This window comes from Lepisosteus platostomus, chromosome 8, assembly GCF_059453375.1.
Source record: "Lepisosteus platostomus isolate fLepPlt1 chromosome 8, fLepPlt1.hap1, whole genome shotgun sequence".
In the NCBI taxonomy this organism is placed as follows: Eukaryota; Metazoa; Chordata; class Actinopteri; order Semionotiformes; family Lepisosteidae; genus Lepisosteus; species Lepisosteus platostomus.
Window position 1 is genome coordinate 21,120,726 of NC_142618.1, and position 13,829 is coordinate 21,134,554.

A 13,829-nucleotide genomic window follows, 5' to 3' on the forward strand; every position below is an offset into this window, starting at 1 on the left:
CAAAATCTATATATGTCTTTCCAAAAAATGTTCATTGTTGTGTTTTCTTTTGAAGTTCAGTGTAGACATGTATAGAAAAAATGAAAGTCAATTGTAATGCAAACCAGAAAGTTAATTACCTTCTAATTCAAATGTGAATGGTCTCTAATGGCTGTTTTTATTACTTCTTGATGAGTGATGAACCCATGTAACAATGGAGATAAAAAACTATTCCTATTTTAGGCTTGGTTTGAGGATTTCAATGCAGAGTCATTAGCAAAAAGTTTCAGGTTGCAAAGTCAAGACAATATTCTTATAGCAATCAGTCACTCTCTAAGAGGATATTGGAATACCCAATGGGTGACACTGGATCGGTGCCAGAAAAAAATAGTAATCCATTCCTTATTCTAGTCCCCATGAATTACCATTCCACATTAACAAGAACTGAACACTAAAAATAATTTAACTTTACCTTTTCACTGCCCGCCAAGTCTACTAGGTAAAGTTTTCCACTTAGTTTTTGTTCTGTCTGAGTGTTTTCCTGCTTGACATTGATTAGAAAGATGCTGTGACTTCTGGAGCTGTGCTCATTCATATCTGTAAGAAAAAAAACATTGTACACATTCTTCAATCATATTGCAATAACAAATTCTGAAATGAATTATGTATAGGAAAAGAGGATTCTTTCTGCGGTTTAGAAAGAATCAGTATTGATGAGTGCATTTGAAACTATAATAAAAGTACAATGTACACAGTAAGTTGTAAAATCCCCAATTTACATCACAAAATAGACAAAATGTCCAGTTATGCACAGTGCCATAATCTGCAATCCAGAACAAGACAACAAGACTTCCAGTGACATGCAGCAGCCCTATTACATTGTAAACAAAGCAGGCTTGTGAATACATCTCTTTTAACCCAATAGAAATATCACCCTTAACTTCCAGATAGCTTTGCCAACAAATACTGCTTACTTGTTAACTCTGCACGCAGATCACATTGGAACATTTCTGCAGTGAAATGTCTGCTGCACAACCTGTACTTATTCGCTCATATATCGCATTACATTATTCATTATGGTGACTAGTGAGCAGGAAGGGCCACGTCACATCACAATACGTGGGACATTTTCACAAAGTTCACACCTTTGTGCTTAATTCGAAATTTGTAAAATTTTTCTACAATGTCAAATAATTTACTTTATTAGCAAGATTTAATGACTGAAAGAAATCAAGAATGCAGTTCTCCTTTAATTGTTCTAAGACACTAGATTTAATTCTAGAGAAGGAATCGCGTGCTTAAGAGAAATCAGAAATTGATCAACATGTCCATTAAGTCAGACATACTCACTCACACCTCTTATTGCTTATAAGGTCAATACCAATGAAAAAAAACCAAGAGGTTACATGTCTTTAGGAAGTATAACAATGCACATCATACAAAATGATTAGTAAATAACACCTCAAAAAAAGGGTACCAATACCAATAGATAAGGGCAGCACAAATTACCTACTGACTGTGTATCTTTTAAAAAAGCAGTGGCACTTACTCGTTACTGCTACATGTCTATTAGATTTTCCTTCATCGATAGTGTCCATGACCTCATCTGGGCTACAGACAAATCGTTCAGTGCACCCCTAAGGAAAGGAAAAGATCATACAATTGAGCGTGCACAAGAGGTATTCGATTAAGTCAAAATTCCTGTTTCTCCTTCCGTTTCTAAAGCCTTGCGCAATTATCTGTTGGTTTATTGTTCCATAATGCCAAACTTGAAATACAACCTGAACTCATGATGCACTGTCTCACCTTGACATATGGAACTCTGTTCTTGTCTTCATGTACTGACAGATTAGTCTTTGAAACTGTAGAGAAAGAATAGAAATGTTGATCATTTTAAGCAATTAATTTCAGACAAGTATTTATAACCACAAAACATCCAATTTGAAAGAACTGAAGGACTGCTTGTATATTCCCAATGTTGTTATCTACCATAGCAACATCATGCCTTAATTAGATGCAAGCCCTCTTCTAATATTAGCAAAGTGACAGCCCAGACTTATCTAAATCAACATCTGTTCAGTTGGCTCAGCATTTAAAATTACGTGAATGCAGGATTAGGTAGATCAGTCTTTATTAAATACATTACAGGAGTACATGCCCAGATATGGAAACCCAAACCAGATCTTTTCTGACTGGCTAATTCTGTAAAGTGCATTTTTTGGAAGTGGTGACCGTTACTTTAATACGCTCAAAATATTTCACATTGACCGCATAGTGAAGAAAATTGGAAGACTGCTTACTTTAGTGCAAGAGGCAGACAACTGCTAACTTGGACAAAACTAAATTGTAGGGCTTAGGAATCCTAAAAGCACTTAAGTATATTAACTACACAGAAAACGAGACTTCAAGGACATGAAGAACTAAAGATCAGCGGAAAAGGAATTAGTGGTGAGATCTGACTAACTTGTTTACTTTGTACTGCACATCAACAGGAAAAACTTATACTGAGATCTTCCAGCAGGATTCAGCAATATTAACACAATGAATATACAGTACAACTCACCCAGAGGATCTTTACTTATCTTCATAAAGAGCTAATGCGGACTCAGGTTTTTCCAACCAGTTTCTTAAGCACTGATAAACATAAAATCTTACCCTTTTAGGCAAGTCTTTCACTAAACTACTCATTTTCTAAAAGCTTTTAAAAGTTTTTAGTTGTTTTTTTAAACTTACCATCTAAAAGGTCCCTAATCTTGTCCAAATAAATTTCAAAATACGACACCTACAAAATAAAAAGATCTCATTAGCACAAAGCTTCTTACAGTAACATTTAGCACAATAACCTAAGATTTTCAGATGTTTAATAACTAAATACAAAATAATTCTGAAAACCCAGCACTGAAGTTTAAAGGCTTTTTAAGCTATTATGACCACCTTGCCCGAGTCTAGCATTTTGTTTTCACATCCCATAACACCTGTGCTTATTTAAATGTTCTTGGAAAACTGTTTTGCAAGACTTAGAAACATGGAAATGGATAAGGGATCCCATCTGAAACAGAAAAGCCTTCAGCTCAGCCAGGACACTGTCGCAACAATGGGCTCAATTCAGGCCCCAGCACATAAGGAAAGTAAGATGAAGCAGCAAGACTATGGACAGGCCTAGAACAGGTAAGGAAAGTTTAAACTAATAATTTTTCCCGAACTTTAAAGTTAAACCCAGGAAGTGGTAGACTCCTTTGAGCCATTCCCTTAAGACAGGGCTCTGATCACCCGGACTTCCTGGCACCCCAACACCCAAACCAGGCCACCATAAATTGGGTTTATCCCGACACCTCCAGCGAACCAATGTCTAAATCGACGCCTCTCAGTCGCCAGTTCCAAGATAAACGGCACGGTGGCCAAGTGGTAAAACGCTGGTCTCGTAAACCGAGGAACGCGGGTTCAAACCCTGTCTGTGCTTTCTAAGGGGCGAAGTGGTGGCTCTGTGGCTATGCATCTGCCCCTGTGGCTGGAAGGTTGCCGGTTCAAATCCCACAGCCTGCAGAGGAATCCTACTCCGTTGGGCCCCTGAACAAGGCCCTTAACCCCAGCTGCTCCAGGGGCGCTGTATAAATGCGCTCCAACCCCAAGCTTCTCTCTCTCTGTCCGTGTGTCTCATGGAGAGCAAGCTGGGATACGCGAAAAGACAAATTCCTAATGCAAGAAATTGCATTTGGCCAATAAAGTGATCTTAAAACGCACATCTGTGCTCACGCTCCACCTGCACAACACCCAACACAAATTCACTGACCCACCAACGAAGGACGTGCTGCAAGGGGTTGCCATTACACTTGAAGACCTCACAATGCGCCATCCACCACAGAGAGAATTAAAAGCTGCATTCTGCTCTTGATTTCCCCATGTCTTGGCAACTTGAGGAACCAAACAAGGCAAATAAAGCATATGCAGAACCAGTCATGCAAAAGAAGTTTATCTGAAAGAAATGGCTGGGCCAAGAAAAACCAACATAAGACACAATTCTGACCAAAACTGCCTCAGCAACTGGAGACGTTTTGCGATAAGCTCCCAACTTGAATTTCAACTTGAAGGTGTTACATTTGTTTGTGTCATTGGCAGGCATACTCCTCCGTTTTCTTTTATACGCTTACCTTGATATGGAACTCCAAGTTTTCATCCATGGAGTAAATGTAATTAAAAATGTCTTGCACTATTCTGGGGATGATACCCATTTCATCTGGATCATGGAGATTGCCCTGAAAACAGTTTTGGGTAAACGTTCTTGTTAATATCCAGACAGATTTGTAACTAGGTATGCAATCTAATCGAATAAAGCCAGGGATGAATATTATGCTGGTGAAATAATTTTCCTTTCAATATGCACCATTTTTTATTCAACATAACCCAAACAAGTTACCCTTTATTAAAGAAATTTCCCTTGGGCGAATGATTCAGCATTAAAGCATACTAGCAAATCTAAACATCCCTAGGAAGGATAACATACTAGTTTGTTAATTTATTACAATGAAATTTTAATTTAGCAGCATTAAATATTAAATTGCATTGCATTTTTGCCATTTCTAAACACTTAAGGGCTTTGATATTTGTTTACAAAACAGGTGTTTTTACTAGTATTGTTTCACTTCAAAAGTATTTACCTCCATGGTGTGTGTTTTACCAGAGGATGTCTGTCCATAGGCAAATATTGTTCCATTATACCCTTCAAGGACATCTGTAAAACAATAATTTTACATCAAGTTGAAGAGAGGAAAGGCTGATGTAAAATCCTTTCCTCCTGGACCACTACAGACACCACACTCCTAACCCAGGTCTTCTCTACACTCCCCGCTCATTGGCCTCTTACAAACAGGTTCAGGCTTTGTGTTTTTGTGGAAACAGTGGGACACATTTAAAAAGCAGAATACCAATGAAAATGCATAAGGGGAGAGATCACAAAAGGGATGTGAACAACAGGAACATGAATACATAAGCTGCATGTCTTCTTTCAGCACATCCCAGGACATTAACTGTAGAGCAAGATACATCACGCAGATGTATTCTAGTCAAGTCTACAATAATAACTGAAGACCACTAACTTGACACATCTTAACTGAATTTATAGAAAATGAATGTCCCAAGCTCTACTGAATTCAATAGGTTCAGCAGCCACGCCTTTTGTTTTGGGCTCATTTGCATTGTTTCTTTTGCCTTGCTATCCCATACACTAAACAGCAGCCGTTTTCTGAAAAGATATGCATTTCAGGTAAAGGTTATTCCCATAGTATGCACTGCAAATCCAACTGTATGCATCTGAAACAAGTGCAAGCTAAGGGGGAGAACACACTCAGAAAGTACTGGGAATTAAATATCAGGGATAAGATGAAAAGTACAATGATGCAAGTGAGTCAGCTTCCCTCCTCTGAATTCTTGGTTACACCTTGTACTGTTTTCTTAAATGTATATACTTTATAGTTATTCTACATACACTGTCTTATTAGAAAGAGTACCTGATGGCAGATATGGATGCTGGTAAAATCTGGAATAATTCACAACTGATCACTTGATTGAAAACTCTGTGTAGCCTCAGTGCCAGCACCTTTTCCAGTAGTTGGATTCTGGTGCGAGAAAGATCATGCAGTGAAGAATTCACATTTAAGTACCTTACCTTTGACAATCTGTCGGGCGCAAGCATTGTACACTTGCTCTTGTGTTGTACTTGACTGGAACACTCGGTCAAACATATAGGGTTTACCCTGCACAAAAAAAAAAAACACAGCAGGGTGAATTAAAGATTCATTCGGAGAATTCATTACCGTTCACGACAAAGGTCAGAAGAATGTTTACCATCAAGAGGAGACTATTCAGCCCATCCTGTTCATTTGGGATTTACTGTAGGAGCTTAACGACCCCCGATCTCATCCAGAGGGTTTGCGACAAAAAGGGTATCGACTTCAACAATGGCTGGGTAGCTGGTTCCACCATCCTTTGGGTGGAAAAAAGCCTCCCGTTCCTGACTTTAAATGCACTTCCACATAGTGAGAAAAAATTATTTTGGATATTCAGATCATCTTTACCTGCTGAACAAGTTTACTATGCTTACTATTCGGATCATGCTTTCTTTTCATTCAAACATCTAAACTATAAACGTGGTCTGTAATTCCTCATCTAGTTTCCACAATACAGAAAAGGTCTCCATAACTGGGTTACACTGCAAGGAAGTATAGACAGATACCAAATAATGCTTTATCCCTTCACTGAGCCACCCAACTTCAATGCACATTCTTACAAACCATTAAATATGTTTATTCGGGTTCTGGAAGAGCAGTGACTGGCATACCGATACAGTTTATATACAGTATTTTGTACTGCTTTTATCAAGATCTAAATGATAAAGCAACAGTAATACCTGATAAAAATGAAAATTCTCATTAAGAAACACATTAAGCTGTAGAATAAATTCAGGAAAAACAATTTTATAAACATTATGAAAAGATCTCTTTTAAAGACCGTCCTTTATATATACCTTGTTACAGAATAACGTAAGTGAAGAGCACTTAAACACACTGAATTAGAGTCAGATTAACACCTTACATTCAAGGGTAAATCTTAATAGCTGAACACTATTTCCTTAAAAGCAGGCTGTCCCCCAGTTTGGTGTCCACGTTGTGTAGGTGCTGTACCATGCCTCCTTTAAAAAGACAGAACATTACAGGTGTTACTGCGAGAGCATCTGTGCCTCCATGCTTTGAAGACCCATGTAGCTCCCTTACTTTTTCTGCTCTTACTCACACTATTTAAAACCATGAATGCCAGATTCCCCACTGCTCTCTAATAAACCATATCCAGTCACTGATGGCTCATTTGAACCACAGCCAATTACAGAATGGAAACTGGACAACAGGGCATCCCTAAAAACACATATACGAGTTACTATAATTACCAGTCGAACATGATAAACTAGTGACATTGATTTACAGATTACCATTATAATGTTTTATTGTTACTTTACAAGTACAACATTGCTTGCATTGACTGTGCACAGACAAAACTGTCCAAAACAAGTCTGTAATGCTGTAGTATTGTAAAAACGTACATATTTGGGGAAAAAAAGCTTCCATACGATGTACCTGAAAGACTAATACTGTAACTAGTAATCAAACATACCCTGCATGTATCACTACTCCGTGCAGAAAGAAGAAACAGTATAGATCCTAAAGAGAGGTTATGTGTCTATCTGAAAAGGAAGGTCACAGAAACAAATAAGCTCTGAGCTGCTGCAAACCTCATGCAACTCAGCTGTTTTAACACCAACAGCAACAGATTAACAGCCTGCGCTTTGTGAAACACACAAAAGCACTTTTTCCTCCCCCCCTTCTCTAGACATCGAAACATGATTCATGTAACTCCCCACGGACCTCACTTGCCATACAGAAGTACTGAGATGTTCCAGACTTGCTAAAGCAAGACAAAGTCTCCTTGTTTACGCATTATGCTTAAAATAAGTCATGTACACCGAAGGGACAGGGACCAGGGCAGGCAGTTCAATTGGTCATGGGAGAGCACACAATGGTAGAATATACAGTCATCTATATATTTTTCAATGATAATATAGAGGACTTAAACAATTTAAACACCACATAAGGAAGGTATTATAAACGCAACACCACAATACTGCAGTAAACACCTTTTCATCCCATAGTAATTAAGTATCCATACATGGAGCTTGTTTTAAGTGTTACAGTGATAAAGAAACAATATGCCATTACTTGAAACGTAATAATTTTCCAAAGAGATGGTGAAGTAATGGTTTTCTAATGTTTGTTACCAAAAATACATCACGCACCTGGACTAACAGCTTGTTACACCCAACCCTTGTCAGTGAAGTAATCTTTGCAAAAAAGAATCACTTGGCTTTCAAATTCTGGTCACCCATCACAATTCAATTACATTTAGATCTGCATGCAACACCCGGCACTTGTAAAACATGCTCTTGAACAACCACCAGGCTGGATATAAAAGCAGATATAAAAGTGGTTGGACAGGATGCGCCAATATTCTCATGCTTCGTAAAAAACTTCCCCTTCACGGCTTGTGTTCTTTTGGGAAACCTGTTCATTCTCTAAAAACTGCCTCTTTCTAATCTAGGGTGATTTTTTGAGTTTATAAGCCATGTTTCTTTTTCTCACTAAATAGCATTCTTTTCTTATAGACTGATGTATTTCACACAATTTTTTTAATTTAAAACGAATTGCAGAGTTCTTCTGTTGAGAGTTACTTCAAGCAACTGGACACCTGATGTTTGTTGTTTTCTGTAGCCTACCTTGTAAGTCTGTTGTGCTTTTACCACACTGTATTGTCCTTTACGATGAGTCATGTTATGTAAAACATGATATTGCATAGTAATCTTTAGGGCTTTTTCACCACGCAGTTGGGAAAATCCACTTCAAAGGAAAAACTGAAATACCTCACTAAAAACAAATTTCGAGAGGCAAATAATTTCTTGTGAGAAAATAGTCAAAGATCAAAATCAAGATTATGAGCATCAATATAAATGCAGAAGTATGCATCATTACAAACATTCATTTATGTTGGGACTTTAGTCTTTGGCTATACTGCTTAGCAGGAAATAAGCCAACAAGTTTTCTGTTAGTTGACCAAGCAGTAGTTGACCATCCAGATGGGGCTGCACATTGGTGGTGGTGGAGGGGAGTCCCCATTACCTGTAAAGTGCTTTGAGTGGAGTGTCCAGAAAAGCGCTATATAAGTGTAAGCAATTATTATTATTATGATGCAGTAGCATACTGGGCTAGCCCCGACCACAAGGGACAGAGCTGGAACAAAGTCATTAACCTCCCAAACGTTATTCAATAGTAAATACATGAAGCACCACAGGTTTCATATGAAATCTTCAGTTGTTCATAAGACTGCTGTGAAAGGAATAGTCTGGTGTAAAAGTTCATATGAACCCTGACATTATTCTTAATGAATCTGCCAATGTGCTTTACTTAGAGAAGAAATCAAGGTTCTTTTACTGTAGATTTACACAGAGACAACCTTAGAATGCAGTTTATCTCATCGGTAATTGAAAAAAGGTTAGCTACTGTTGCCAGTATAAATATGAGATTATGTCTACTGACCAGACCTTTAAATCCAACTGTTGCTGCACCTTAACTATATAATTCATTGATACTGGGACAGTTCAACAGTTTTGCTTGCACGGTCTTCCAAGCTTTCCAACGCTTGAATCACCAGACCACTCAGCTTCTGCGTAAACAAGAAGAGACTCTTGACCGTGCCAACCTCCGAGCCCTAACACTGCTCAAGGTAGAGGTGACTGGACAATGAATATGAGGAGCTGGAGACTCACAAACGAAATCCTCCTCTGCAAACAAGAAAACAAAATCTTCCACGTTACTCGTTACTAGAACTCTTGAGAGTATTGTTCAGTTGCATCAGCACCGACAAATTTCAGTGTTACGACTGGACCATGAAAATTACGCTTTTAAGATATTAACTAAACCATTGTTTGAGTATTTTCCAGTTCTTTATGGGGAGGCAGCTCACAATCCTACTTATTTAAGCTTGATTAACACCACGGGGAATGTTTTCAGAAGCTTTTTAACAATTATTTCTAGGGACATAGACTAATCCATTCAAAACTGCACTTGTAGACAGAAATCATTTAGACTGAAGCCTATGAAAACATACACTGGCATATAAACACTGCATCCTGAACCTGAAAAACAGGATAAGGAATGGTTAAGTGCTTTTAGTATAATAGTTTGTTAAATTGTACAGTAGTTTTGTTAACAATACCTAGCTTATGTTTGTATAAAAACTGACAAGTTAAGATGCTCTAGAGAATTTCCTAAAATCTAAAATACAAGACAGAAATTCAAAGTCTAAAATTACAAATAGTTCAGTTTATCAATTGCATACTTGCATTGAAAACCTCCAATAAACAAACTCACACTTACATTTTATTCTTGGCTAGAAATTCTGCGACTTCTGTCCACAATACAACAAACGTAAGCACTTGCTTACATTTTTACAACCGACTGCAAACCGGCCATAAGGCAGCAGTTGCAGGTAATCTCAGCCTTGTCAACCACACTGCTTGTGTTGTGTAGAAACCAATATGTCAAACAAATGCTTTGTGGAAAAGCTGAACATCTCCACTATATTCACTTCGTAAAACTGCATAACCAGACAGCACTGAAACAAACCACTTCTCTTGCCCTGAAAGATTGAATTCATGTTTGATCTCTGACTAGTTAATGTTACACATTCAAGGTTTCCTTTATTCAAGTGTAACAACTCAAACATAAAGATCCATCATTCCATATTTTTAAAATACTTAAGCAACAATCGGCGTGAAGCTCTTCAGAATCCCCTGTGCAAGACGCTGTGAAATATACGACTTCAGTCAAAATAGCCGTTTAACTGAACTCGGAATAGTCACCAGCCTCAGGTCCCAAGTGGGTTGGGTAATTAAATGTGACCCTCAAGTTTTAATAAAGAAAAATAAAGATTTTGTATTTTGAATGGATCACATGCTTGTTTGTATCATATCAGCTGAATTGCCTTGGGCTGACTTACAGAACATGTAAATCTCAAGACAAATAGATGATAAAGGTGAAAACTGTCAATTATGGGAGAGGAAGCCATGTCTTTGGTCAATACAGCCATGGCTTATCAGCACTCATGCTTTCTGCTTTGCTTTAACCAAGAAGACTCTTTGGCATTGTACAATTTTCAAAGATGACCTTGTTATGAAGCGAGTACATTACGAGCAAATTCTAAAATAGATTACAGTACAGTTGCTAAGGCAGCCAGTGAACAAAAAGAATTGAGAGACCTCTCTTTTTTCAGGCAGTCCTTGACACTGTACATTGGAAATCAAAAGACTCTTCTAGCTATTGATTTGTAAAAACAGTCTGATCTCCTCTGAAGCTTCGGGTTTTGATTAATTTCACACTTCTATTCATGTCTTCAGCACAGCCACTTCTTTTACACTACAATGGTTAGAAACGGGTGCACTCCCTCCTGCTCACAGTGGGCCTCATTACCTGGTTTTGTTGGGAATTATTATTTACAGACATCTTTTGGTACATGATATTCGCCTGTACAGCACTGCGTGACGCAGCCGAATATTAACGAAAGACCGGGATTACCAAGACCTAACATTTACACTGGTGATCCACATGCGAATTAGGGAGAGAAGAGTTGCATCTTCTGCCAACCAGGTGAAGAATAATAAACTGTACTCAAATACTCAAGCGGTGTTTTTAAAGTTGAGTCCTCTTAAAGCCACAGCTTTGTAGCAGACACCAATCAACCAGGTCAGACCTGGGCATAATTCTTGAATTCAATCACGGTGTACAAGCAATTACTCTCTTTCTGCACTCAGCATTACGGACATCAGAGGAGTGCAGAAGTCCTTACATTTGTTTAGACGATATCCAAGCGACCTCGAGGTTTCATCCATAGAACAGTCTCGGTAGAGAACCCAAGGTATTTTGTAACGATACAGATGCACAAATCACGCTAGACTGGAAAGAGAATAACCTGCTCAGTAAAGATTAACACGGCACTAAGGCCTAACTGCTGAAGAGAGGCATCTGGAGGCCTAAGGCCGAAGGGCCAGATTACCAGCCCCACACAAGCCCCAGCCCCAGGCCGAATACCATTTAAGTCTCGTTGGTGGAGCTCATTTTAGTCAGATATGTGTTGCCAGGAGAAGCATTAAGCGATTACTGCACAACAGTTGCAGGGCTCTGGGGCCCATGGGTGCATTATTAAAACGAGGCTAACAGCTACTCAAACCTGCGTCAACAAAAACGAAGCCCTAACACAGCACTGCACATCTGAGGGACAAAGATTTCACATACACTGCTATACTGGCGCTGCCGGATTTAATGAAAGAAATAAGGAAAAATGGCTTCACTCTTCATTTGACTGTCGTATGTTTGAATGACCACTGGACCACCCATAGCAGATCAGCAGACACAGGAGCCTGCAAGATGCACAATTTTCCAAAGATATAAAGACCTCCTTTTTTAAAGGGTGTTCATATCCCAATTGCATGATAATATAATATTGATATCACAATTAGGTACCCATTTATCATTCCAGTAGTCTTACCAATTGTTGAATAAACAGGATTTTTCCCAAGTATTTCAATATGAATTCTCATAAATTTACTAAAAGTGACGGTGAATTAAACCTCAGCTTTTTGCAGCTGAAGAGTGCTGAAATGAACAGGACCCGCAAAGACCTGGAAGATATTTTAGATCTTCAATTCCAAAACAAAACAACTGTATGCTTTTATATACAGGTAAGCCTTTACGCATGTAGACAGTAAATAAAGAGGCACTGTGAAGAATTTCTAGGGTGGCGTGTTCTAGCCTTGCTGTAAATGTACAAACGCAGAAAAACAATTACATAAGCAGCCGCAAGCTCCAGCTTCCCGGTCTTCAGGCTTGTGTGCAGAGGGCTGTACTTGGGGACATAAGCAAGGACTGTTCCTTTCCAACAAAACCCGTTCTGGTAAACCTGAGGACAACAAAAGCTCTTCTGCATTCAAGCCCGGGGAGTGGCCAGTTACAAAAATGGTTAATCCCCGTGAACAACCACTGCAGCGCTCGGAGGTCTGACATCCGACAGCCAGATCGCTCGACTGGAGTGTGAATCTCTAGCCGCTAAACCAGCTAAAACGCAAACACCCCTCACAACCTGTGCCACCAGCCACCTGCCAGGGCTTGGGCGGGCACCTCTGCCCGGAAGCCCGCTACACTGCCTTTATGAACCGGTTTTTTGATTCAAGTACGACTGCTTCTTCTGTTCTGCTGCTGGTTTAGACACCTTAGAAGGGGTTAAAGAGCCAAAGGGAAACCTTTGAAACCATAAACATATCGCCATGTTGATTTGCCCGGACTGTAACAAGATGTCACCACCTGAGCAAAACACCATCAACGGCACTAACTGCACTAAAACATTTCCTCCATTTGTAGTGCAAGGGTGGCGCCTTGAACTTCTCAACTTCGGCCCGTTTTGATTCTTTTTCCCTTACTTTAAGAGCCGAATGTTGATGGTTATCAGAAAAGCTAATGAAGCCAAAGTAAACAAAAAACTACACAGCAAAAATGACAACTCTCCTTATCGTACCTAACAAACGACATGCAAACTAATTCAACAAGAGTGCCAATTAAGTGCCTCCCGTGCATTTTAACCTAACTTTCTGCACTGCTGTGAAGAGAAAACACTGATTATGAAGATTATTTCTTTCCATAGAACGGCAGGCTGGGCAAACAAAATGGAGTTATCCGATAGTTACCACTACCCACAGCCCTCTGATGTTTCTTTATCCTTCCAGCTTAATAACGCATACTGATATAAATCACACCCTCTCCTCTGCTGAACTAAATGGAACATTAATCAGTTCTCCTGAAAATTACTGACCTTGTCATAAATATTTCAGAAGCTCTTTTAAACAGAGCATGGAAAGGATTCATTCATTTCCATGTGCATTACTCAGCTGTCAATGGATACAGTTCAAAACCTCAGGTCTGTTGCCCTGTCAAGTCAGACTGGCCGAAACACATCCACCCCAGGCTACAATCAAAAGCAAATGCAGACAAGGGCACCCTAATATTTCTGGACATGCTCTCCATCATAACTTGACCTACTGCATGTGACTTCTGTAAACTTGGGGGATCTCCAACCGTGGTTCTGGAATGCCCAAATCCATTGCATGTTTTGTCCGTGTGGGTCCTGATGCCCCAATATAGTGACGGGGACACTATACTGTAAAAAGGCACCGTCCTTCGGATGAGATGTAAAACTGAGGTTCT

The 13,829-nt window shown here is 39.1% G+C and overlaps 1 protein-coding gene across 2 annotated transcripts in view; it reads right to left on the reverse strand.

Moving 5' to 3' along the window:
* The window catches only part of LOC148657073 (kinesin-1 heavy chain), a 35,084-nt gene that overhangs the window by 16,675 nt on the left and 4,580 nt on the right, over window positions 1-13,829 (reverse strand). For both annotated transcript variants that reach the window (XM_088642875.1, XM_088642874.1), the window contains exons 2-8: window positions 5,642-5,729; window positions 4,635-4,708; window positions 4,128-4,232; window positions 2,713-2,761; window positions 1,786-1,841; window positions 1,529-1,616; window positions 452-576 (exon numbers count right to left, since the gene is read on the reverse strand). In XM_088642875.1, the coding sequence (XP_088499001.1) occupies window positions 452-576; window positions 1,529-1,616; window positions 1,786-1,841; window positions 2,713-2,761; window positions 4,128-4,232; window positions 4,635-4,708; window positions 5,642-5,729 (585 nt within the window). The remainder of the gene's footprint in view (window positions 1-451; window positions 577-1,528; window positions 1,617-1,785; window positions 1,842-2,712; window positions 2,762-4,127; window positions 4,233-4,634; window positions 4,709-5,641; window positions 5,730-13,829) is intronic.